Source organism: Poecilia mexicana, unplaced genomic scaffold, assembly GCF_051168715.1.
Source record: "Poecilia mexicana isolate PSO_F unplaced genomic scaffold, ASM5116871v1 scaffold_23, whole genome shotgun sequence".
Lineage (NCBI taxonomy): Eukaryota > Metazoa > Chordata > Actinopteri > Cyprinodontiformes > Poeciliidae > Poecilia > Poecilia mexicana.
The window spans coordinates 14,261,731-14,288,107 of NW_028263392.1; the positions used below are offsets into that span (position 1 = coordinate 14,261,731).

The 26,377-nt window shown below is 38.5% G+C and overlaps 2 protein-coding genes across 2 annotated transcripts in view; one reads left to right on the top strand and one right to left on the bottom strand.

Annotated features, from left to right (window-relative positions):
- The window catches only part of gnai1 (guanine nucleotide binding protein (G protein), alpha inhibiting activity polypeptide 1), a 424,795-nt gene that overhangs the window by 144,981 nt on the left and 253,437 nt on the right, over window positions 1–26,377 (top strand). The window lies entirely within an intron of this gene.
- The window catches only part of chrm2a (cholinergic receptor, muscarinic 2a), a 76,252-nt gene that overhangs the window by 37,616 nt on the left and 12,259 nt on the right, over window positions 1–26,377 (bottom strand). The window contains exon 2 of the mRNA XM_015002841.2: window positions 5,956–6,106. Within this exon, the coding sequence (XP_014858327.2) occupies window positions 5,956–5,964 (9 nt within the window). The 5' untranslated portion in view covers window positions 5,965–6,106. The remainder of the gene's footprint in view (window positions 1–5,955; window positions 6,107–26,377) is intronic.

The window sequence follows — 26,377 nt, forward strand, 5'->3', positions numbered from 1 at the left end:
AAGAGTTCATATGTTGACATTTGCAACCTAATTAAAAGCAAGAAAGGAAATGACCTATAAGGGGTCAGATTCTCGCTACACACAAGTTGATACACTCAACTAAAATAATGCAACAGCATCACCAGAGACAGAAAACCTGCTAATTTTCATGTCTACTTGAATTTGGAGATACATGATAATAGATGGACTTGAGCCAGAACATACAGATAGTATAGTACATGTATATTTGCACATCAGGGTGTTATTTGTTCAGCAGCCCAGATTGTGGTACCCAGGGCTGAACAGGCTGCTGTCACATTGAACTCATCAAACACAGACGTGCCTTTTAGCAAAGTATTTCAGTTTTTGCTGGCAAACGGTGGACATGAGCTCTGCTGTTTCAGAGTAAAGGACATTTTAGAGGATGAGCTGTTTTGCACATCTCATTTGTCATTTTCCTTCACTGACATTGTGCTGACTAATTTCGTAAAAAAACATACAAATGATAGATTACAGATACGGTGAAGCTGCAGAGGATTTTAGCTCTTGTGAAAGCATGATTTATGAATTGTTTGCTCTATAGATAATCACTATTGTATAATAACAGATCTGCCTTAGAGAGCAAGAAAGCATTCTATAAGTGTAAAAGTTATTTGTGATTGTATTTCAGTAAAGATTACAAAAATTGTTCTACTTACAAAATTTGTTTTTTGACCGCTGAAAATGAATAAATACAATGAAATGATTAACCAACAAAACAACATATGGGCTTATCAAACCTAGCAAGACATTGCTATTCACCTAAATTGGCAGACTGGGCTGGAAAAGCAATAATCAGTGAAGCATACAAGAGGTCCGTGGTAACTCTTTGATGCACAGAATATGTTCCCCACTTTGCTGAGGCAGCCACTCCATTTTGTAATCTTTATTTATTCAAATGTCCTTTTGTGTCCTTCCTTGCAAAGCCCAAGATCTCACAATGCAATCAACGCGTCTGTAACCGCATGCACAAATATTGTACTTGTTGAGATAAGCTATGCAGGTCCTTCTTGTATGGCAATCTGAACGTTTGTTGGAGAAAAGTAATTTCCAATAAAGCCGCTACCTGGTTTATTGTCGCTCTGGTATTCTTTCCATTCACCATTATGAAAATTCATTTACTATCCGTCTTTTCAAGTGCTGCCCCATTTCTGTGACCAGCGCACTTGTTTTTGTGTGTGTATTAATAATTTGCAGCTGAGTTTTTCCCCATCTTATTTTCATGGGTAATTGGCTATGCAACCCATGGAATCAGGGACCTGCAGGCAACACGGGGATGGAAGAAACTGCAATCACTGAAGCATGTCAGACCTTTTTTCCCCTCTCTCCTTCATTCAGTGACTGCATCTGATTTATTTATTAATTTTTGTGCTTTCCTTCCATTCAAAAATGCACCTTAATCTCCTGAACCATCTCTCTCTCTCTCTTTTTTGTGTGGCGGTGTCGTTTCTTTCCTCCCTTCAGTCTTGCCGTTCTTTAATTTCCCTCCTCGTTCCAACTTCTAACTCGGCGGGAGAGTGCACCCATATCTCGATTACACCAAGAAAAAGCCGGTGCAATTTCCTGCAAGATTATAGTGATGAATTTACACAATATCAATCAGACCAAATGTGGATCTCGAAATGCTCCTCCGATACCGGGATGTTGAGGGGGAAAAGATGGTTTGGACTATTGGTCAAAAAGTTCCCCCTCAAATGACAGCCTTAAATCATTTCCTAAAAATCACTGTTTTTAGTTAAATGAAACATGGAGCATTTAAAACAGATTTTGCAGCCTGACTGACAGCCAGCCTGATAAAGACCTTAGTTTTCTCCAAAGACTCCCTTGTCTTATTCAGAGAATTTTTTCACTTGCTGCTGAGAAGCAGGTCACATCCCTCTGACCTCGGGACATTATTACCCTGTAATCATGTGTTGCTCTGCATGGCTACATTTGTTATTTCCCTTTGACAGCCTAATGTTAGAAGAAAGCAATTTTACCTGATGGATGATCATAAGACCAGGGGAGGCTATATCAGCTTCATGCCTCACCGCTGAATTATGCACAACAAAATCCCAGAGATGCCTGAATCGACTTGCCCTGCAATACCTGCCGTCTCAAATAAACTACCACTTTGTGTGCTTCACACGCTGGGTATAATTGCCAGAGCTGCGAGGACTCCTCTGCTTGTCAGATGGTACACGAGGCCGATTCATTACCGTAGCATTTACTTGTCCTCTTAAATCAAATAGGCTGTCAGTCCTTATCACAGCGCTATGAAAAATTGGTGACTTATTTTTCGAGCTGCATTGGTTCGAATGACTGATTCACGGGTTTTGGGCCATTCATGATCACAGAAATCAATCGGTTCGGCTCCTCGGGCCCACGCTTTGTCTGTTGGCGGCAGCAGGGATAACGTGTCAAAGTGGGCCTCCTCGATCTTGTCACTTTAAGTGCGATCAATACCGCTTCCCCACCAACCGAATGCCTCTGAATATCAGCCCCTCGCCCTCACCAGATCTCTCTCCTCACACCGGGGCTGAACGTTTTGATCAATATTTGACTGTAGGCTCAAGCACATCAGCAGAGGCAACAACAACAAAAAGTTAGGAAGAATTAAATGCTTTACAATTTACCGAAGACGACAACAAACTGCGGGAGCAGCAAAGCAAGAAAACCAAAATGAAATGTATGCCTTCCAGAAGTAATTAGACAGTTTAAACTTTTTCCACACTCCAGCTACAGACGTCATGGTATTTTTAAGATTTAATGCAACAGACCAAGAAAGAGGGGTGGATAATGGTGAAGTAGAAGGAAAATAAGTTTTAAAGTTTCTGAAGGCTCAAACAAAGACCTTATAAAAAACTGTTATGAGGAAAGTCAGTGTTCAAAGTTACTAGTCGGGAAAGAACACAGCAAATGTTTCACACTTAATAATTAATCAGTGTGGTTCTGCGCAGGTTCTTTTATTTTGATGAACGCTGTTAAGACATGAGCGACAGTGAGCGCCTTTGCTGACCAGCCGTTACTGCACTTAATTGCCCTTGGCTCGCTGAGTCAGGAGCGGTCACTGTGCTCTATGTGCCCACTGGTGGCGAACCGTTGTAACTGCAGTACAGCGCATCTCAGCAAGAGAAGTGCAGCACGAGAAAAATAGAAGCAAGTAAATAAAAAAGAAAAGGGAGGGGGTGTAATTATTTCTGTCACACAAACTTGTGGAAAATGATGCTCTGGGCACAACAAAACTTGCACTTTCCTCTAAACACACAATAGCAATGGTTAAACATAGAGATGGTAGCATTGTATTGTGGGAATGCCTTTTTTTAATGGAGATAATTAGGCTGATAGGAGCTAACGGGACGATTACCTGAACTACATCAGGGCAATTTAGGAAGAAAACCTGTTTGCTGGTACAAGAGGTGAAGTAAGGCCCGAAGTTCTAAACATACAGAGTCTAAACATAAACCAAAAGCTACAATTAAATTATTTAGATCAAAGAATATTCTGCTTAAGTGACTTTGTCTTAGTCTGGACCTAAATGCACTGGGGAAACTGACAACACTGAGAAATAAACAGACATTCTCTGTCTAATCTTGAGTGTTGGTGTGCTGTTGTGAAAAGTGGACTAGAATATTTCTGAAGAGGTACAAAGAGAATTCTAAGCTATTTTTTTTACAATTTGCCCAATATTGTTTTATGTTTTTGAACATGTTTCTCCTTCAACAAATATAACTCCCAGAAGCTTTGAGAAATCCCAATGCGTGACCCATCGTTGACTTCAAGAAAGCTCCAATCCATAAAAGCAAGCCTCTGACTAATGTACCTGAAAATTAATGCACCTTAACATCCAAGAAGCCTGTAGAGAGCGTCAACCGAGTTGAATCCGAGAGCTTGGCTCAGAAAACGATTGTATTAATTGCCCTGGAGATTTAGGACATGTATATTTATCAATTCTAGGAGTGTACTTAGCTCCCTCATGCTGCAACAGGCTGATGTTTGGTGAAATGGAGCATATGCATTGGCTACCAGATAAAGAGTGAGTGTGCAGTGAACCTATTCTGAGACATTTCTGTGTCTCTTCTCTTGAGTACTTAGCCCCATCATAGTTTCTGACTGTTTTCTCTCCATTCTTGCCTTCATATGCAGGCACTGCTCTCTTGTGTTAGTCTTTGCCAAGAGTTTCTATTTGCTAGACGCTGAACTAGTCAGACAGTTCATTGGGCTATCATTGAAAGAAAATACCAATATAAATCTGGTAAAAATTAGATTAATCTTTTCACTCAGATTCAACAACACGTACACAAGTGACATTAACCCTACTGCAAATGAGACACAGATATGCAGTGAGAGAAAAAAACACTGACACACACACACACACACACACACACACACACGCACACACACACACACACAAATCTCCATAAAATCTCAGTTCAAAGAGCAGCAGCTCCATTTGAGATATGACTCTGGACAGCATCAGTATGATGAAGAGGGAGCGCTCTTGACAGTGTTGTTGGTGGAACAGCATCAAACGGTGTGTGTGTGTGTGTGTGTGTGTGTGTGTGCGTGTACGTGCAGATGCCACATGTACTGATAAAGTCCACACACGACATGATCCTCCAGTGAGAAGTGAGGTTGTTCATATCAAGTGTTTGCTCATAGCTATACATGGTGTTCCCTTTTGTCTGCAGAGATTGTCTGGTGTAGCAGAGTGACATCTGATCTGATGGCTTTTGAAACAACTCAACCTGATGCACAGTGTCAGGAGCATATGCAAAAATGCTAAATGATCCAAGCTGGAGGAAATATAGTCTTTGAGTTTTTTGTGAATTAATATTGACATCAAGGAAACATGTCGATTTTGAATAAAAATTTGTAACCGAAAGCAGTTAAAAGAATATAAATCACTAGAAATGCTCATGGCATATTCTGTTCTTGCTTTTAAAGGGACTGTTTTTCTCTCAGGTGTTTATTTTTAATATGCAAGTTGTTATGCAGAAACCGGGAATGGAACAAAACCCAAATCGAGAAGGGAGTCTTATCCCCCATACGCCAGTGAAACCACACCCGACGAGTCTAAAATAGCTTGTTTGTTTGCTGGACTTTTCCACTTTCACTTGCTAACATCAGCAAGTAACACTTCTGAAATGTTTTCCCACTGGAAATGTTTGGCTCTTCTTAAAATAAGTACAAGCAGATCTCTGAACCATCAACTGACTAATTAAAGCAGAACTTTGGGAGAGGCCCCAGCTGACCTCCAGAGAGAAGGTAACAAAATGTTCGGGAGCTGCTTACTCTATTAGAATATGTTATATTGGGAATATTACACTCATTTTAACAGCACTCGGGATGAAATTCTGAACCTAAAACATTACAGAGTTTGGACTGAGTGGTAAGCAGCAATTTGTCATGTTTTGTGGAAGAAAGTTAACATTAAAAAAAAAAACATCTGATGTGAGAATGCATCGGTTGCATTCTCACATTCTCACATTCTCTCTGTTTAGCACATAATAAACCTTTAGGATTTCCACCTCACTAATGATAAAGAGCTCATTTGCATCTACTGAGCTCTTGTAACAGCTTTTAAGGGCCAGGTTGATGTGACACACATGACTTAATAGTGATTCCAGGAAACCACTTACAGGCTAAGTGCATAAAAGAGCAGAATTGGGGTGGAGAAAAGCTGAAGTACAAAACTACATCCATGACTCTTGAAATGAACTGTGCAGCAAAGATTATTCATCATCAAAAACATGTTGCTATTTTAGACCTAAAATCTTGCATGATTGTGTACGTAGAGATGTTGTGGATGCCTTAAATATTTTGAGAAACAAGAGCCTAATTGGGAAAAGATTCATTTAAAAATTAAAGATGAGGTTGAGTTGATCTCTAGTGGGACTCGACTTGGTCTGAGTGTCGCGAGTTAACAGTCTGTTGCTGTGAAGTGTTTGTACTTACAGAGAGCATTAAGCAGTCCGCAGGGTTTTCTTGTGCTTCGCTGGCATATTCAGACGGCCTGCACTGCGAGTAGCACCAAAGAGACTTTTCTCTGACAGACGGAAACGATGGGCGTATCTGGCTCCAGCTGCATGGTTAATAGCCATGGCCACTGTGAGAAAAGGAGATAAAGCAGCATGAGCAATGGACACATGGACGTTAGTGCTACCTTATCAGCTCTTACTGAAATTTAGATGAAAAGGTTGATACCGCTCTTTTATCTAGCCTCTGAATAATAAACAGCCAGCAGATGGTTAGTTCAGTCTACTATCAACACTAGAAATGAGGACATGGTGAAGTAAGACGATTCTGAGACGGCAAAAAATAGGAATTGTATCATCCGTCTCACAGATGATTACAAAAAGCGCTTTCATTTAGGGAACCGTGGAACACAGCTGTGCAAACTCTAGAAATGCAGTTATTGTTAATTAGGTTTACTGAAATGATTCAGCATGAGTTAGTCCATATAAATAAGCAGGTAGACGTAGATTTATAGAAAAAAAGAACGAACAGTTCTGCAGTCAAAATGTAAACAGAAATTGGTTTTCACTTTTTAATAAGTAATTTATTGTTTTATTATTGGAAAAAAGAGTGTATATAGATGAAATAGTTTATTTCATTAGATGTAGGAAATCATATCTAGCCTGCAAAGACACACACTAGTGGTAATAATTGAGAAAAATTGACGGCAAATAAATATTGACAGGTAATCTTGTTGACCCAAACAAAGTATTATTGACTTGATGGACTGTCTGATACTGGTCTAGATGGTTAAGATATTGTATTTGACAAGTCTTTGTGTTTTTGCTTTTGGGCAATTATAAATTTGAGCCAATAAAATTAATGTGGGATTCCTCAAGGCTCCATTCTGGCACCACTTTTATTCAGTGTCATTTTATTCCTCCTCCTGCAGCAGCTTTTAAGCACAAACTGAGAAATAAGTTGTGCCAAAGCCGAGGAGGGAGAGACGGGAGCAGGTGATAATGGGATAAATCCCTAACCCTAAGGCCGCACAGCGTTGCACTGCATTAAGCCGGCCTGTGCTGGCGAACAGATCCACTGCCATGATAACTTCTCATGACGTGTTGCTCTGTGTAGGCACAGGAGCTGTTGGCTCTTTACACAATGTAACTCAATGCTGGGTGGCCTAAAAACTGAAAAAGTTACAGTCGTATTAAAGGTGTAGAAAGCAGACACCAGTACAATTTCAGGTTAAACACATTCAGACTTTGAAGAACTTAACTTTAGTCTCACGTCGGTAGACCGCACATTGTCCATATGATTTCCTCTTGGACAAAATTTGCCTGATGATCTTTGTCTCTGGCGGGCTAATTCATTTATTATCCCAAAGCTGCCAGTCTGATCAGACGCTGCATAAACTTAAGTGTACTTCAGAGTCCTAATCATGTAGGAGGAGGATGTAGAAGCTCCCAGCAATTCTGTTGCAAGATGATGAAAATTATTCATAAAGTTTTCAAAAGATAAGCACTTAAAATATCTAATAGGTAGCTTCGGATTTAAATCTCCTTTTCCAGCCGACTGTTAATTCCCTCATGACCGAATGAGCTGCATTTACTCCTAATTCTCATAGATATCCTTCAGACTGATTGGCTGTTGGGTAGCACGGCCTGAGATGAGTATCTTGTGCTGTAAGCAGTGGATTTACTCTGGATTTAGTGTGTGTGTGATGGTAAGGGAAAAAATAAGATCAAGTTTAGAAAAAAAAAAAGAACCTGCTCTCGAATGGCACAGCCAGGCCCGAGCGTCTGTCTTTATCTGCACTCTATCACCTTAATCTCCTTCGAGGAGGGCCTCTGGGGAGAGGAAGTCTTATTTAATAAAGCGTCCAGTCTGTGCTGTGGACTGTCATCACTAAGGAACACTACATGTTTGGTGGAAAGCATCCTAACAAACTTGCTGAAGATGTTTTATACTTTCAATGTTTCTGGGAGAAAATAGAGAAATAATTATCTTTCTTTAGTAAGAATATTGTTTTAGACTGATCTTAATCAAATTCCACATGGATATTACACAGTTTTTTTTGTACTAAAATGTTCTTTTATGTTTTTCGTTTATTTAAATGGTAGTACCTTTTAAACATTTTAATATTTAACTGAATGCTGAGTTTGTACTCAGAGAGGAAGAAGCGATTTGTCCAAAAATAACATAAAGGCCAGATTGTAGATCGGACAAAAATCTTAATATCTGTAGGAATGTCTCCCAGTGCAGTTCGGACAAAGAGCTTAGTATTTGGAGACATATTTGATGAAAATAAAATTGAGGTTTCTTTTTACCACAATGACAACTTCTACATTTAGGAGACGAGTGAGAAGTTTGGCAGCTTAAGAACACAATCCAGTCTGAAGCACACAGGCGTGTTCATGTTGTGGATGTGTTTTGCTGCAGGAGGGATTGGTGCACTTCATAAAATAATTGAAATGAGGAAAGAACTTCAATATTTGAATATTGAAGCAATGTCTCAATACCTCTCTCAAGAAGTTTAAATGTCTTTAAAGCTAAAAACATCCATCTATGTTTGCAGCAGATTGAAAGCTCAATGACAGAAACTATTCTAAATCAGAAAAATTGTATATTGATGAATAGAGGTGATGATTTTGTTTTCAGACATTTACAATCTAAAGCTGCACATCTTAGTGGCATAACGTTACTAACGCTGGCAATATTTATTTTCTGCTTTTCCTCTCTACTTGGTTCTTCTGAGATGTTTTCACTAAAACTCTTTTACATTTTTAAGAGATGAACCCTTGCGTGCACATAACAGGTGAAATGTCTTGTTTTGCAGTCATCCTGTGTCAAACACAAACTTGGAGTGCTGCCGAATTAAAAAAAAAAGTCCTTGTAATTCCATTAGTTTCTGAGAGGACTGAATACCATTATTATAATTTAGAAAAGCTTTGAAACTGTAAATAATAGTGTTTTTTTTTTGACAGATTGTGTCTTATAAGCTCAGAAATGAAAGGCTTTTGTCTTTACTGCACCAGTTGTTAAAACCTTCTTTACAAATACCTACAGTAAATGTTTCAAAGGTGACCCTCAATATTAATTATTTTCACTTAGTATTCAGGCATTTAAAAGTTTTAAAAGCAAATTTTTCTTTACCATTGAATCAAAAAGCAATTTTAATTAAATGCTTTGTAGCTATATAACATTATCAGGCATGAAAAACTTTTTTTTTTAACTAATGGACAGTGTTTTGAAAATATATTCACACCACCTAAACTATTCAAGTTTTTTATATTACAACCACAGATTTTGATGCATTCTATTGCAATTTGAACATTCCTGTTTGCACAGTATGTGGAATTGACATGACAATTTCACCACCATGACAGTGGAACAGTAAAACCCGTGTGCAGTTTTCCTTTAGTCATCTGCTACATGTGTTGTTATTCTCCAGGGATATTTCAAAATGTATATTTGTAGAGTTAGTTGGCTTGAAATATTTGTTATTCCATCTGCTTCCATTCAACCAAACATTTAATAGATTACATTACATTACATCCATTTATCAGAGGTAGTCAGATTCTTAGTTGGATGTAGGCAAAACTAATATTCAGCTGTATTTCTGGATTTTTTTTTTTTATGAATATGTCACTTTTGGTCAGCAAAGCACAGAAATCTAATACAATTCCATGAAGCAGAGAGCTGAGCAGAAGGACGTGGCATGCAGGTAATGGAAAACGAGGAAAGGTGTTGGCTAGCTCTATGTGGTATCCACAGAGATGAAACCAGTCCTACCGCTTTTTTTCTTTCACATATCACAACTTCACCTCAGAATACTCCTCCGTGAAATTGCTGTTTTATGTATGATGACTTCCGCATCTCTTAAGGATCTCCCAAAGAGCGCCGTTTTAACCGTCTAATAACAAAAACATGTTCGCACTGCTGCGAACTGTCGAAAGCGCTTTGGAGAGAGCTCATCGAGAGCACGGGCAATAACACGGGCCTTCCATTGTTTCCATTTTTAAAACTCCAAGGGTCTGTAATGCAGTTTCCTCGTTGTCTTTGTCTCTTGACTGCAACTGCTTTGCCCCCCTCCGCCGTTCAAGAGTGGGCCGCCGCTTTATTGCAACATCAGCATCATGACAGGAGGCGGGAGGGGTTGCTGATACAAGCCTGGACCTGGTCATAGATCTCAGTGGACATCTGTTCTGGCTTTTCATTATCCGCTCCCAGCTAACATCCCAGCAGGGGGACGTGAGTCTGGATAAAAAACCTCGATTATGTAACCGTCTGAGCGGCTGCCCATGTAAGAGTCGATGCATCAATGCTCTGCTGCCTCTGCGTCTCTTTGGAGTGTCTGAGAATTATGGTTCCAATATTGCGGATTGATTCATCGACAGGACCTTCTTCCATATTTCTTCTTGTGACAAGAAATCTAAACGCCAACACATGCATGGACAAGTGCCAGCATTTGGTTATCGCTTGTGTTTTTAGTGGGTTGACATTTGAAGACATTTTGCTTGAGCGCTCCAAGTAATCCACACATGGATTCACAGCCTCAAATGAACAAGCGAGAGATTAGTGGATCTGTTTAACCTCAGATCAGAGCGACGAGGAATTAAATCAGAATTTGTTTAGCGATATCTTCCTCTTGTCCTTTCCCCCCAGCAGTTCTGAACACTGTTTCCCAACGGAGCGACTCTGAGCTTACAAGTCTCATTATTCGGCTCTGAATGAAAGCAAATTTTGATGAACTGCTTGAAGGGTTTTGTCCTCGCAACTCAAACTTAATGAAGCGTCATGAATCATTCTTTTAAATCTGGAATTTGTTCTTACGCCACACCAATTTTCCTATTTTTATATGTATTAAAATATGTTTTCATCTTACATCTACAAACATTCCTGTATTATTTTAGATACCATGAAAGTTGAAACGAATTCTCAGTTAGATTTAGAGCCAAACTTTGACTAGGCCATTCGAACTCAAGAATATACTTTGTTGTAAACCGTCATATTGTAGCTGTGGGTTTATGGTAAACCTCTTGAAGTAATGTTTGCATAAATTTCCGGTATAATACACTGAGGCATAATACAGATTTTTAGATTACACTTCTGTTTGTAATCTAAAAATGTAAATTTGAGGATGACAACTTTTGCAGGTCAGTTTAAAAGTAGAAGTTTAATTTTTGTTCGGAGTTGTGAACGTTATTAGGTCCTTTGTGAAAGTGTCGCTGCTCACACTTTCCTTTTCTCTTGAGAACAGAAGACTGTCCTCGTGCCATAAAACACACTTGCAGTATCAGCTGTGATAAATTACTTCTGGAACCTCAGAGGCAAAACGAAAAAGGGAGTTTGAACCAAGACAAATGGATCCTACACTAAATTAAGAATCAGATTTTAATGCTCATTGTAGCCAAATTATGGTTTTAACATTTACACAAAAAGAGGGTAAGTTGAAATTCAATTGACTTGTAGTCTAATTGTATGTAAGAAAATTAGTTTTGGTCCAAAATCTTAGTAAAAATGATATAAATGTTATCTGATGTTTGCAGGGGGGGGGGATATTTTAGATATAATGTACTTTCATAAACACTTCGGGTAGTTTTGCAGTTATTTATAATGCAAACTTGTCTGAATTCTGTTCAGATCTCCTGATCAAATTAAACTGTAAGGACAACATAACTAAGATACTAAATTATTTGGACTGACTGGAGCTGAATTTCAACTAAACGGCTTTTTTAAGGTCTTTCAGCAACTACCTTTATTCCTGCATTAACTGTACGGTCAGTAGTCTAACTATCCATGTTTATGAGTGTATTATCTTTGTGCAAACAGTTTTTATGAGCTTGCATAGGGTTTCCCAGTGGAATCATCATGCTCAGTTCTTGCTGACTGGATTTGTTTTTAATTCTGCCAGCTCATTTTAACTTCACCTCTAGATATACCGACTTTCATCCCCTCTTCCATTTATTTCAAAATAAAAGGCAAACATCACATCTTGGGACATGAGAACATTATTATTGTACATCTCTAGACAAAAACGTCGCTTTCACTTGACTCAAAATGTCCATGTACATGTCAGTGCAACTAGAAGTCAAACATAGTATTTTTATCACAGCAGTTTTCATTTCTTAGTTAAAAGGAGACTAAATGTTAAATTAGCAATGCCCTGTTACTAATTTCTCCTAATGACCTAGCTTGACCTGTGTGCAGAGATTTAAGTTAAAGGTCAGATTGCAAGAACAACACCAATATAATATGTAAAGCAGTTTAATTTAGTCAAAAGGCTAAGTGAGAAGGGTAAAAATATCCTTTATTCTTGTATAGGAGCCCACAGAGTCAATTCCTTAAATCTATAGTTCATCCTTCAAGGACAAAATTCTACGAAAGGAGGAGAATTATTTCTGTGGAAAGAAAGTGCAGGGCAATGTTTCAAAGTAAACAGAGCAAGACTTCTGAGAACAGACAGGCTCATATTAGACTGAGGCAGGGATCAAAGCAAGGCTTGCTTAGATAAAAGGTTCACAGCAAAATGCCCCCAAGAAACAGGGATCAGATGAAAAGTTCTTCGATTTAACAATAATCCTGGAGACGACTGACTGGACCTTTTCATATGGTGCCACTGAGGGTTAGAGTCATACATGTCTGGTAATATACTGGAAAACCGAGAGCATCAAAAAGTGGCTTTACAAGAGACTTTTTTTTATTGCAAAAAAGAAACAAATCTGAACTTATGAAGAAGGAAATAAACAAGTCTTGCTGCAATGATAATTGTTTCCATGAACTACTCAAAAGATGGCTGTTGTCTTTGACAATTATGGTTTTTACCATTTTTATATCCGAGCTTCAATATGACACTCTATGGCCAAGAGAAAATCTCCAACACATTCTAACTCTCTGAATTGTCTCTGCAAATGTCCTGCTACTTCTTCTTAACAAAGGCTGTTGTGCAAACTATAACTACATGCTAAATAAACCATAAATGCCATTTTTAACTCAGTCGTTCTGTATTAATGTTTTACTTCCTCAGCATTTGCCAAATGGCAGCAGCACTTCAGCACTTATCGCAGTGCAGAGGCTTTTTAGGCATCACGAAAACAACTGCTGCTAGGTTTTATTGAAAAGGAACAGAGCCATTATCGATGGAAAGGTGTGGCAGTATTTACTTCCACTGGTTCCCTTTGTTAGGGTTGCAGGGTTACATTTTCAGATCTTTCGGTACATTATTAATGGATTTTAAAAAACCTATAATTAAGCATTGCATGCAATCCTTTCTTATCCTGAGTTAATACAGTGGCTATATTGAGTGGATGGATTGTTCTGATGTCTTTATGCTGTGATGGCAGCCAGGATTCCTGATTAACCAGTGAATGGATATTCCAGACGTCTGTCTGCATGTTACAATCACTTGAGACACATTCACTGCACTCAGGTAAAATGCACTCACTGTGAGACCACTACCATCAATTGGCTGGACCTCTGATGAATTAGGTCACCTTAGAGTGAATGAATATTTATGCAATCACTTATTTTATGTCACATATTTTTATTTCTGATTATTTTGTAGGAATGTGTTTGTATTTTTCAGGCTCACTTTAAAGTTTTGCAGTTTTTTTTTGTAAAAATAAAAAATGTAGCTCACAATTAATTTATAAAAGTAACAAAAAGGATAAACTATCTAAGGGGGTGAGCATGTGCACTATGGGAAAAGTTGGTCTTAACTGACATTTTATTTGGTAAAATTAAGCCCTAATTAAATGAATCCACTGGACAAAATGATTAAAATGCAGTTTTAGGCAACATAAAGATCAAATAGGATACAAATCTTCATAAGTGAAACATTTTTCCAATAATTTTTTTTTCTTAGATTCTATTTTAGATTTTAAAGTTAGTGAAAAACAACCTGCATGTAAAATTCGGACTTCAATGAAGTGTTAAAACTTATATTTTAATGGGGAGATACTTGCTAATAAAAAGTAGAACAATAATAATGCCTCATAAACATGGATTTGTGAAGCCTTATTTTTAAAAATCAAACAGTTGTGATGAAATGAAATGAAATGAAATTTATTCGAACATGATACAAATATAAAAATAAAATAGTGCACAGTAACAAGAAGTGCATAAGAAAGAAGAGAAAATACAGATTTTTTTGTTTCAGTTAACATATCATGCTCAAAATGGGGTAGGAAGAAGTGAGAACTTATAAACTCCTACCCCCTAAACACTTGAAACTTTAGAGTCCTACTGTCATTAAAAAAATCAAAATCAAAGTGGCAGTCAGAAGTAACAGTTACTAATATTTACCTATACATTTTCCCATTTTATGCTGGTTTGTCTTTCTAAACCCTTACACCAAGTTATCTGCAATACACACCTTATTGCTTTCTGTCACCCATATGTGTATCTATTGAAAATTACCTCTTTGTACTTTCTTTTGAATTGTGTTAAACTATTGCTTTGTTTTAAATCTTCATGTAACTTGTTCCATAACTTTACACCTTTAATTGAAATACAGAAGCTTTTTCTTGTTGTTCTAAAATTGCGGATCTTGAATATATTTTTTTCAAAGATAAATGTCAGTTTTGCCTTTTTCTTGTGAACCCAATATGACATGTTGGCTCTTTCTTTAAGGTCAGTGTATGATTAACCCCTAGGCTCGCCATTTTTATGCTGATGCTGAACATATTCCACTTAAACGCCGCTATAAAACCTATTTTTGCCTTGATCTAAATGAGAGAACTTCTCTGATAATAATGGTGCAACTAAATTGTGCTTGTTAGTACAGCAGAAGAGGCTTGTAGCTGAAGTGGAGGCTAACAAGTTCTTTCTTTTTACAGTTGTTTCACTTGAAAAGCCTTAGGGCTCATCTGTAATTGCACAAGTTTAACAATGAAGTAAGAAGAAATAATTTTAAAGAACGTTGTTACATAGCTTTTTACAGGCCATGAATCAGCTCAGAAATCCCCCTGCAAATCATCTTGCAATCCCCTTGGCGGCACCATTCTGTGGTCTGCTCTAGATTAATACCCAGGCGTTTCTTTGGAATTGATTATTTAACTTTTTTTCCCCTTTTCCCACCGTTACATTTTATCTCATCCCAGCAGAATGGTTGTCACAGAAGTCTTTTGCCGGTGAGCTGAAATCCTTCAGAGCAGGTATGAATAGAGGAAAGTGGTGGAGGGGCTCCTTCACTCCTGCACTCCACTGATAACTTCAACATTTGACCACGCATTGTGTTCAGGCAGCTGCTTTCATGAAAGCATGCAGCGATGCTTCCGCCCAAACAGATATTTGTTCTAAATTGACTTTGAGTTTCTTTTTTCAAAGGAGCGAAAACTCCTGGAAAGGAAAACAGACGGCGTGTGGCTTCCAACGACCCAGATTGATGAGCTTTCGTTATCGGCAATCTTATTTTGTTTAAACAAATCGAAGCGGTCGTGCTGAACAGGAGCTGAGTGAATCCTTACCAGAGCTTACCTCCTATTTGGGACAGATTATTATTCTAGATTGTCAGCAGATTCTGTGTTTTAGAAGAACAGAGAACATTCTGGCGCTCAAGTGGCTTTATTATAAATTAGTCATGATTGAAAATAAACATTTCCGCCGCCTGTTGGATGGCACACAGACCTGCTGCTACCAGAAGAAAAAAGATGAAGTGCTTGCATGCTGATTTTCTAACTAGGTTATTGGTCACTCTTCCTGGCTTTCTTGCTCTCCTTTCTTCTATTTCCCCTTCTTCCTCTGAGCCATAAGCATGTTAGTATTTGTTGGATGCCATTTTCATTATGTATTTTCATTTCTCTGAGAGACAACCTTTCAAAAATAGAAAATCGAAAACTGGTGCTCCATAACCTAACTCAGACCTTGTTTCTGTTATCAGTGGTAACAACTAATGAACCATTTCAATACATCTGTCCAAACCCTGTCAACAATTTTTTTCCCTTCCATTTTTCTCAGCAAAGCTATTTTCTAGTTCAATTTCATAGAAGCATGCTTCTAATAAATCATGTTTTGTAGTGAATACTTTGAAATCACCTGATAGGAAGAGAAATTATAAAGTTGATGATTCACTTCAGAACAGTCGTTTCAATACCTCCTTGTCTGTATATTTACGTGTAACTACCACACAGTGCAACCTGCAGGAACTTAATGAACATCTGCAAGAAAAATGGGCATTTATATATGCAATGTTTGCAGGCTGGAAAAAGGTACAAAGGGATGTGAAATTGTCAGAACTGATTACTTTGGGAAGGTGTAAGCTAAATTTAATGGAACAAAAGAAGAGTTCACTCGGTGCATAATCAGTAGATTTGTTTCCACTGACCACAGAAGAGTCCAAATTCACATTTTGAAACTAGATTTACTTAATGGAAACGGGCCAATTTCACATTTTTACAGAATAGGATTAGATGTTTTTTTTTGTTTGTTTTTTTAATGTGATCATCATTTGTCAAACTTTTGCACAGCTACTGCTGTTTCACATGGTTTAGCTCCCATTAGCTACTGCTACATTTTATTTGTTTGTTTTCCTCCACCTTCCTGTTGAACGCAGAATGTTAATCCCAAAGACGTGTTTGTCTGGATGAATAAAGGATTTTCCTGCAGTGTGTCTGAGCAGCACTCAGAAATATCCAGTCCACAAAAGAAGAGAACAAACTCGGAGACAGCGAAGACAAAAAGCGCCTGTAAGACTCCGCTGAGAGTCGGTTGGGCTTTGTGCGAGAATTGAGTCATAAATTATGAACGTGGGCAAGTGAAGGGACACAATGAATCTCTGGAGTTTGGTTACAGTAAATGAGTGGGATGGATGTTAGTGGAACAGTCAGTAATTTTTTACCATAAAGATTACATTATAATAAATTAACTCAATACTTTGAAAAGAGAAAATCACCATCATCCATTTGACATTTTGCCTCTTTTAATTAATTCTTCCTGCACCCGCTGACATTTTACATTGAGCCACTATGGGTTAAGCACCTCTCCTGTATGAAAAGCCACTTGCTAAAAGAATTATGGGTGACCGATGAGCTTGGAAACTGATTGACTTGGCCACGTCACACCTGGTTTCATAACATTTTACATTCCCGTTGCAGGGGGACGCATATACAGTAAGCAGCTCCAGAGGAGCAGAACCTTTTCATGCTCGTGTTTTTTTTTAGTGAGGCAGAAAATGGCGTGGCTGAAGCCGCGTCGCCACAGCAGATCTGAACCATTACTTCAAAGAGACGGGGTGGAGATGATCTTTGCATGATGGATGCAGCTCTGCTGGCTGCGGACGCCATGCAACGACGGGCCGCACCTATCTACGTTTCATGCTTCGCTGCCAAGCAAACTGCTACTCAAAACAAAACCGACAGCTCTTTTATCCACGATGGATTTCTGGTTCTTCATTATGTCTATAAAAAGTGTTGACATTTGAGTTATAAATGTTGCCCATGTGTCCACCAGGTTTAGGATAAAGGATTCCCATTGAAGCCAAAGGACTGTTGAATTATGCAGTAGCTGTGCGTTTCAAACTGGGGTTAGTCTGGAAGCTAGTAGTTGGAAATGTTAGAATGTACAGTGTACTGTAATTTGGTTAGGTTTTATGTAATAGATTAACACAAAAAAAAACAAAGGTGGCAGCATTTTGCTGTTTTCTTATGAATACAAATGAAAAAAGTGGGGAATATGTATTTAGTCCCCTTTACTTTGTAGGCACCAAATAAAACCAAATTCAAAAAGTACTTCTAATCTCAATTTAGGTCAGCACAATGTTTTATATATGTTTTCCTGTAATATAAGTTTCATGTATGTGGATTGCATTTGATTGTGTTTTCTTACATCCACTTTTATAATAACTAGGTTGCCAGCTCTGGTGAGAGTGAACCGCTGAGACAGATGTCTGCATACAGAATTTAGGACGATACTCTTGGCTGGCATTTCTTTTTCATGTCCCCAAAAATCATTTTCTTTGTCATCTTTGCAGTGTGCAGCATTTCTGCATCAAGTTTCATCTCTTTGTTTTTAGCACAATAAACTATTTGCTTCTGTTTTTTTTTTTTTTTTCAGTTGCTGTGTGTTAATTTGACTGTTTTAATGCTAATAATCATAAAACCGGTGCACGGCGTTTTAAATGTTTTTGTTTTATTTTTTGTAAATTGTCCAGAACCAAGTAATAGTTGCAGTTCTGGGTAACTTTTTTCAAAGAGTAAAGGTGAAGCTTTGACTGATTATCTGCCACTCATCTCCTTTGTTTTAAACGGTAAAAGTGTTGCTAATCCTTTTATCTGACATTTCAAAAAAAACATGACTCATGACAGCTGGCACCAAACTTGGTTCAACTTATGCTTAGGTATTCTTCTTCCTAAAATCTTTAGGAATTAACCTTAAAAGTTTTGTAATAATTTCTAAATATAAATTTATTGGTTTATTTTAGGAAATTACCAGCAATTCCTTACATGACATTTTCCCAAACAAGCCTTTTTTTTTTGTTTTCCTGCAAACAGTTGCTAACCAAACTATTCACTTGCACTTTTCAAGCCACTGTCCGAATATCGGCTGACAGTTTGTTGTGCACTTGGAAATGAAAGGTAGATTCACACCTCCCAGTCTGCTGTGACACAAAGTCAAAGTGAAGTAAATTTCACAGCAGTAAAATCCACACACTGGCCAGATTTTTGTGACTATGTGAGCCAAAGGAGACATTAAGACTTCCAGTGAAATGATGGCGCCGGACGCACAACAGAGAAAGTTGGAAAACAAGCAGCAGAAGAAAACAAATAATAAATATAGTGAGGAGAAATCTACCCATTTCTTGATTTGGAGAACTTGTCTCTTAGTGAAAACGCACACAAAGCAACTGCAGCGTGTATTCAGTTTGACTTTCCTCTTTCCGGAGGCGACGTATCAGAAGCCAGCTCATCATCTCCTCCTATGAGTCTGGAGGAGAGCATGTACATCTCAGAGCATTTGGAGTGGAGTGCGTCTGCAGACTTTGAGACCTTAAGAGTGGCTTCAGCAAGTCAATACTGATTTAAATGGTCAATATGCATTTATATGCTGCTTAGGAACCAATCCTCAGAGCTGTTTGGATAAGGCACCATTAAAAACAAATAAATCCATGTGCAAACATCAAGGCCAGGCTAAAGATCCTTTTACCTTTTGAATCCATCCACATTTTCTCATGGTGCAACCACAAACTTTGATTGTTTTATTCCAACTTCAGCAACTTATCTACATGTTTTGTGACGAAGTTTTAAACATGACGATGTTTTTTTTTCTCCAACATAATGTGCATTTGTTCTAGCCACTCTTCCATTTGTGGAGTGCAGAACTAGTTTGTCTTTTCGATTGAGTCCATGCGATGTGTGCATCTTTACACCTCCAGAGTTACTGGGCCTTTTTTCTGATGAATGCCATTCTTGTGCTTGTCAGTTTAGATAGACAATCATGTCTTGGTAGATTGTTCCACACTCTTTGGCTTCAGATGATAGATGGGTCGGTGCTTAATTAGATGTTAAAAGGTTGGAGTATTACTTTACAACCTAAGTTTATGGTGAATTTCTTCACAACTTTCTCGTGTTCTTTGGTTTTCATGATGCTGTTTGGTCACTAAGGCTTTAACAAAGCCTTTCAACAAGCAGCTGATTTATACTGAGATTAAATTACTCACAGATAGACTCTATTTGCTAATGAGGTGACTTCTGGAGGCAGTTGGTTGCTCTGGGTGGCATTTAGAGTGGTCGGAGTGAGAGGGGCGAATAGAAATGCACATCACTCTTTTCAGATTTTCATTCGTAAAAATATTTGAAAATGTGTGTATACTTTTTATTTCACTTCAGAGTTTCCTATTTTATGTTTTACGTCTTTGACGTGAAATCCCAATAAATTGCAAAAACATTTGTGGCTGTAATGGAATAAAATGTGAAAACCCCTAAAAGGACATTGCAGTTTCCCAAACATCCATTATGGTGGAGCTTTGCATTAGGGTTTGCCTTAGGAGCTGCATTTCCAACAGCCCTAATTCACTTTCAAAGCACTCACAATTGATTACACATTTAGTTACAGAGACATGAGTGGGCAAAGAAGATAGCAACTATCTCTGCGATGGGGGCAAGACATGCACGGCTGCTCAGCGGTCTTTGGATAGGCCGAGACTGACAGCAGGAACGTGGGAACAACAGAATTGGGAATCTCCTCTTCTTCTTCTATGTACGTCAACCTGGGTCATTGGCACGCCAATCCGCACTCGGCCGACGGACAGACGCGCACACCTCTTCATGAACAGAGCACATCTCTTCCTGTCAGATCAGACCATGGGGGTCAATGGAGGTCAGAGTGGCAGAGTAGGAGCAGGCAGACAGCTTGTCAGTGCTGCTGGCAATCAGATGGATGGGCCAATACTTCAGGGATCCAGCATTTTACTTTCCTTATTAACACGCTGTACTACTGCAGTTGGACATGTCCTAATACGCTCATTCTGGTTGCATATTTACAACAAACATGAAAACGGCTCCGTCACAAATTCCCTGATGAGTAAATTAGAGGGTTTTTTTTGTTTTTTGTTTTCGTGACACTAATCGCTCTGCAAAACATTTCATCTCCCAAGTCTCATTTCGGGTTCTCTCCTTGTTATTTATTTGACTCTATTGGCTCAAGCTGATGCATCCATTTGTCACTTGTCTGTATCTTGCTGCAGAATCTGATCCCACGGTTCACATTAACATGGCTTTTCTAGGACAGCAGCTTCATTACTGAGGCCCGGCATGGTGAACCACTCCATTAGGACTCTGGAGATGGAGACCGAACATGGTGAGCAGAGGGGAGATGGGAAGATGAGCGGGGCAAGGGTATGGGATAAGCGGAATGATAAAGCAGAGGGAGGGAATATGGAAGAGTGAATGACGGATGTCGGTGTGGGAAGCGAGGGGGAAACGAGGTGACCAGATGAATCACCGGCCGGCAGATAATTGGACGAGCTGCACTCAAGGGAGCATCGCTGCGCCATGAAAAGTGACACCATGATTTGCAATTAACTGCAAGAGGTGGAATGGGGATTTTGTTCCCTTTGGATTTCTTCCAGGAATTTCATATCTGACAAGATGTTTGCTGTAATGAATCTGTTGGGCTGGAGGAAACATAATTATCGTGTAACATATGTGACGGTGCTGCTCTGTAAGGGCTAAATTTCCCATTTCAAGAGGCTGAAATTAGTGGGCAGCATCAAGAGGGGCAGCCCTTCAGCGATCTATCTGGCCATTGCATCATCTTAACATCTGAGGGATCTGAATACCTAATGACACAGACCAATTAACATTTATGACTGCAACAGGACTGCTCTCACCATTCGGGCAGCTTTGACAACTGTCTGGTGAGCTGTTTTCAAAGTGAACAGCATCCATAAGTGAGTTACGATGCCTCTCGTGTGTTTTGCTGAACATTCTCCGACTTGTATGTTCACTGGGATTGCATGAAGTAAATGAGAGTTTGAGAGAGTCTTTGTTCTGTTTTTGGTCCAGCTTCTTTGTCACGCAAGAATATTTTGAGAACAGAGTTGGATCTGATTTATGTAAAACTCGACTGGTTTGCAATGCTAAATGAGCAAGTATTAATCATTTAGAAAAGACTACATGAATTATGTAACTTTATGTATCGTCAATTAACTATCCAAACTATCCCTTCCATGCTTTTTGACAGGAATGTGCACATTTTAATGAATTTTGAGCAACAGAGCATGCCCTAATGCCAGACTTTAATCGTATATTGCAGTTATTCCTGAAATAATAAAAGTCGGCTCCTCTACCTCTACGGCAGCAATCGCTGGTGAAAAGCCTTGGTCATGTGCGACACTCATTTTCGCCAGGAAGATAATGCACCCTGAAATTTGATGGAATTCAGAATGGGATCTCGAAGCCATCCAGAACTGTGTGAGACTGATAGCCGCTTGCGGTTCCTCACATACATGCAGCCTATTTAGTTCCTCCACTGGCAGCAGCTCCGGCGCTCAGTAGGGCAACCGTCATGAAACGGTAACAGACTCAACCAGACACGCACAAACTACTTAAATTCTACAAAATTAATGCTTTTATTCACAATATTTAGATTTTATTCAAATGTTAAAATGGACTTGATTCAAAATCTTTGATCCATAACCTAGAGTGCATGATTTAACCAGTTTGCATTTCATGTTGTCATAAGTTTCATATGTTATAGTGTTATTTTTTTTTTTCCTTTGATACTTTGTCTTTTGTTTTTTATACTTGCTGTGACATCAATTGCCCATTTAGGACACAGATAAAATCTGAACAAGAAGAGACGGTAACTCGACGAGCACTGAATTTTGTTTTGTGTCCTCAATAAGACTCACAGTCTTTCTAATGTTTAATGATGCAAGTAAAACTTCAGCAACTACTGATAACTGTGCTAACTGGACGCCTGCATAGGTTGCTACTTTTTCTATTTGCACCAAGTTGGAATATTGTTAATATCACCCAAATGTCTAACCATGTAGATAACGGTAACATTTGTTTTTCACCATAAGTAGCATAATTTTCCTCTTCCTTTAACCAGTTTATAAGTTTACAATTGGTGTATCTGTATAGTTGTTAGCGAAACAAATTAATGTATTCCACTACAAATACATTCCTAAAGCAGGTGAAGGTTTGTCGGTGAAGAGAACATCATACAGGACGAAAGAACGAGATGACAAGCTGAATTCCTCGATTGTTGTAATATTATTTTGACTCTACGGTTTCTTGCGGTGCTGTAAATGTAGGCAGTAAAAATGCCCCTGGATGCATTTCCAACCTCATTAAGATTTCACATTCTTCATCGAGCCCACGCAAGTGTTTTAAAGCAGGTATTCATCAAGCTTCTTAAATGATCTCAAATTGTGAGCTCTGAAAGTGCCAAAAAAGTGTTTCTGATCATTTTATGCTCAAACCACTTCCCCTTGTAATTAAAAATCATAAAACCACGCATAGACGCTGTTGATATTGTCAGTTTTCATAACAGAGTAATTCCTGTTTGAAGCGTTGCCGGTAAAAGACATTAAAACTGTATTTAGTCAGGATTGTAAGGAGCATCTATAAACATGCCTATCATTTAAGCAGCGTTTATAAAAAGCTTAGTGCTATTCAGGCATCTGAGTTAAATAGAGTGATTTGTGCAGTTAACAGTTTAATTGCACTTAGATAAACAGGAGGAAGATCAAATATTTACTAGATGAGACGTTTTAAGAGGGATAATGATTATAGGTCTTTCTTTTTTATTTGAGAAAGACCTAACTCCACTCTGCCATCTTCAAGACTTTTCTGACTCGGCCATTTTACTACGGGAGCAGTAGAAACATCACCGTTGGACGTCTCCCTTCAGAGACAGACTGCTGCATCCTAGATGCCCAAACAGTTGCTATCGCATATCCTTCCTGCTATAACTACAACTCCTCCCAACAAACTTGCACATTTTTTTTTTTTTTTTGTAATTTCAAATAATACCCCTGCAATTTCTTAAATTTCTTGTAATAGTGTTTTAAGCACTAATACACCTGGGACGTGTTTAATGATCCTACTCAGTGGCACATTCTAATCACAATGTGTTATTTTTAATAGCTGTACTTTTTTGTCTTATGTTGCAAATTTGCCCACACTGTAAAACCTCTTACTGTTATTTTCAGGGCATAAAATATTTTAGAGGACACTGGGTCACAGATTTCTGGAGTCTTCAAGTGACATTTTCCTTTGTTAATTATTATTTAATTGGACTTAAGGGCAACAAATGTTACTGTATGTAGGATGACCTCTAAATATTATTTCAACAAATGCCTATCTCTGCTGTCAGTTTTCCCACTTCATCTTAAATGCAACAATTAACACAATGACCTGCTTTTTTAAAAAAAAAAAAAAAAGATTTTACTCATGAATTTTCGCAAATCTCTTATTTATGTAACAATTTTTTAGAAAAAGCAGAAAATGAGCTCAGAAACTGTAAAATATGTTGGATATTTAAGCGTGAAAAGCAGCTCAATGTGTTTCTTTCTCCACCTATTTTTAACGGCATCGATCGAACCAGAAAAGTGTGCGGCGCTGCGGAGAAGTGGGACGACCTTGTACGCTGGTCCTGATTGACAAAGTGGAGACTGATGCACCTGCATAGCAATGCAGGCTGTTTGAGCTGTCAGGCTGTCGAGTTAAAAGTGTTAAAGACAAAGCGAAGCAGGAGTTGGAGGATCTGTCTGGACAGGGAGGCTTTGGCACATCTCTGTCTTTGCTAACATTCACTAAGGGACATCTAAACTCAGAAGACACGGCCGCGTTGTCACTATAATCAATGAGGAAACAGTTTTAGCTGAGATTTGCTGTAACTTTATGACCAATTATATCAAAGGCTTACAGTTAAATAGACATCACAAAATTATGGGTTATTTTCGGAGCATTTTCACTTTTTAGCTGTTGATTTGGAAGATTTAATTCGGACATTAACTTTATTTCTGTGTTTTCCTCATGAAACAGCTTTATATGAATCCTTCAGCTTGCTGGACAATATTTCCTCTAAATCAGTGAAGGAGAACTGCTGCCAGGCCTAAACTGAATAAATTATTTTCAAAGAGCTCACAAGTGTCTGTTTACTCCAGCTCAGGCTCCGTATTATTAATATTTTATTTATTTCGACGCCAAAATATTATATACAACTTTCAGTTCATGCTAATGTGTTTAGTTTTGAAAGAATGTAAGTTTCTGAGTGCATTTGTTGCTGGGGATTGCATCTCCATCTTTGTCATATTTGAGGTTTTTGAATGTTGCATAATGTTTTAACACTAAGGTGAAGTTTTTGCTTCATGAACGGCTGAGCAAGAAACGGATCATTCCAACATATATAAATGTTTGTTTTTTTCCCACATCAACCCCACCATGATGGAGACGATAACGCTGAATAGTAAATCAGCTTCAGACTGACTACTGACAAGTTTTAGGATATTTTAAAATGCTCAAAATCAAAAGTACCAGATTAACTGAAAAGGAACCTGGAGCAGTGTTGTTGTGGAAACCACATTTAATCCAAAATAAAGATCCATATGAGGAGAAGATTGATTGGAACATGGACTCAGAGCTTCTCTCCAGCCTTACTTCCAGTTAACCAATACTTAGTAACTCCCTACCGCTCAGAGCACCTGAAGTCATTTATTAAAGAATTGGGAGCCCATTAAAATGTAAACAAATAAATCAGACGTGCAAAGTAAAAACAGTGTGAGTGCGTCATGAGAGTGGAACCAGGAGCACACAGGAATCTTGTACTAAACCTCAGGAGGGAAAAACGAATGGTTACAAGCATGTATGCAGAGGACGGGGGGAGGAAGAGCACATTTTCCTGCTCCTGCATGGTTTATTCATTTTTTCCTACTTGGACACATTAGATTTGACTCGACCCATCAACGAGGGTCCTCTGCAGACCATAACGAGATGGAAACGTTTTAACCACATGTTGCAGCAGAGAGTAGTGCAACAGTACAGACCGCAGTGGATGCACGGCATCACAGATCATGTATGTGGTGAAGATGTACAACTGAAATTCTTTAAAAACCTAAAAAATAACATTAACAGCATTTACCTGAAGTAAAGTGCACCAAGCACATGTGCATATAGTTCAAATTGTGGTTTAGTTTTGTGGAAAGAATAAGACTGCAGGAAGGAGCAGAGTGATGCTTGGCTGCATTTCCTATGCCTTTAACACGATGTCCTGTGAAAACATTTTATAAATATGCTTTCATGTTTTCCAATAAAATAAAATAAAAACAATGATCCAAGCGGTGATTCTGAAAGTATAAATTAAACCAATATGTTGAAAGTCAAATAGGAGCCAGTTTTGAAAACTGTACATTTGTAAAACCTTCATGTGCCTTTGACACAATCCTGCTCCATCACACCTGAATCAAATGAATGCTTAATGGCCAGGCCTTTGGAAGTTTGTTGACATGCCAAATGGGTGTCTTGGAGCAGGGATGGATCCAAAAGTTTTAAGTCAGAAGCACTAGAGAACGAGAGCTGGGTGTATGGGAATCAAAATGTAAAATGTAATTGTAATAAAAAAAAGAAATGTTAGAGTATCAAAACCACAATAGGACATTGAAAATGTTATCTAATACATTTATATTGACCAGCATCCTGATAATTTCATAATTTCATTGCACTTGCAGCAAGGCTTGTTGGGTACAATGACAATCAAAGCTCTCTATTTCGGGTACAGAAAAAAAAAAAAAAGTGGGAAACTGTTTTGTTTCCCAACCTTTGATATGTTTCGTATGATCAGACTCGTTTCTGCTTTGCTTTGTTTGTGAGAAGGCTGTCAGAGGAGGCCATCAGAGAGTGTGAACGCAGGGGAGGCGGGTGCCTCACACAGTGATTCCATCCCACAGTCTGTTTGTGTTCCACTGATACAG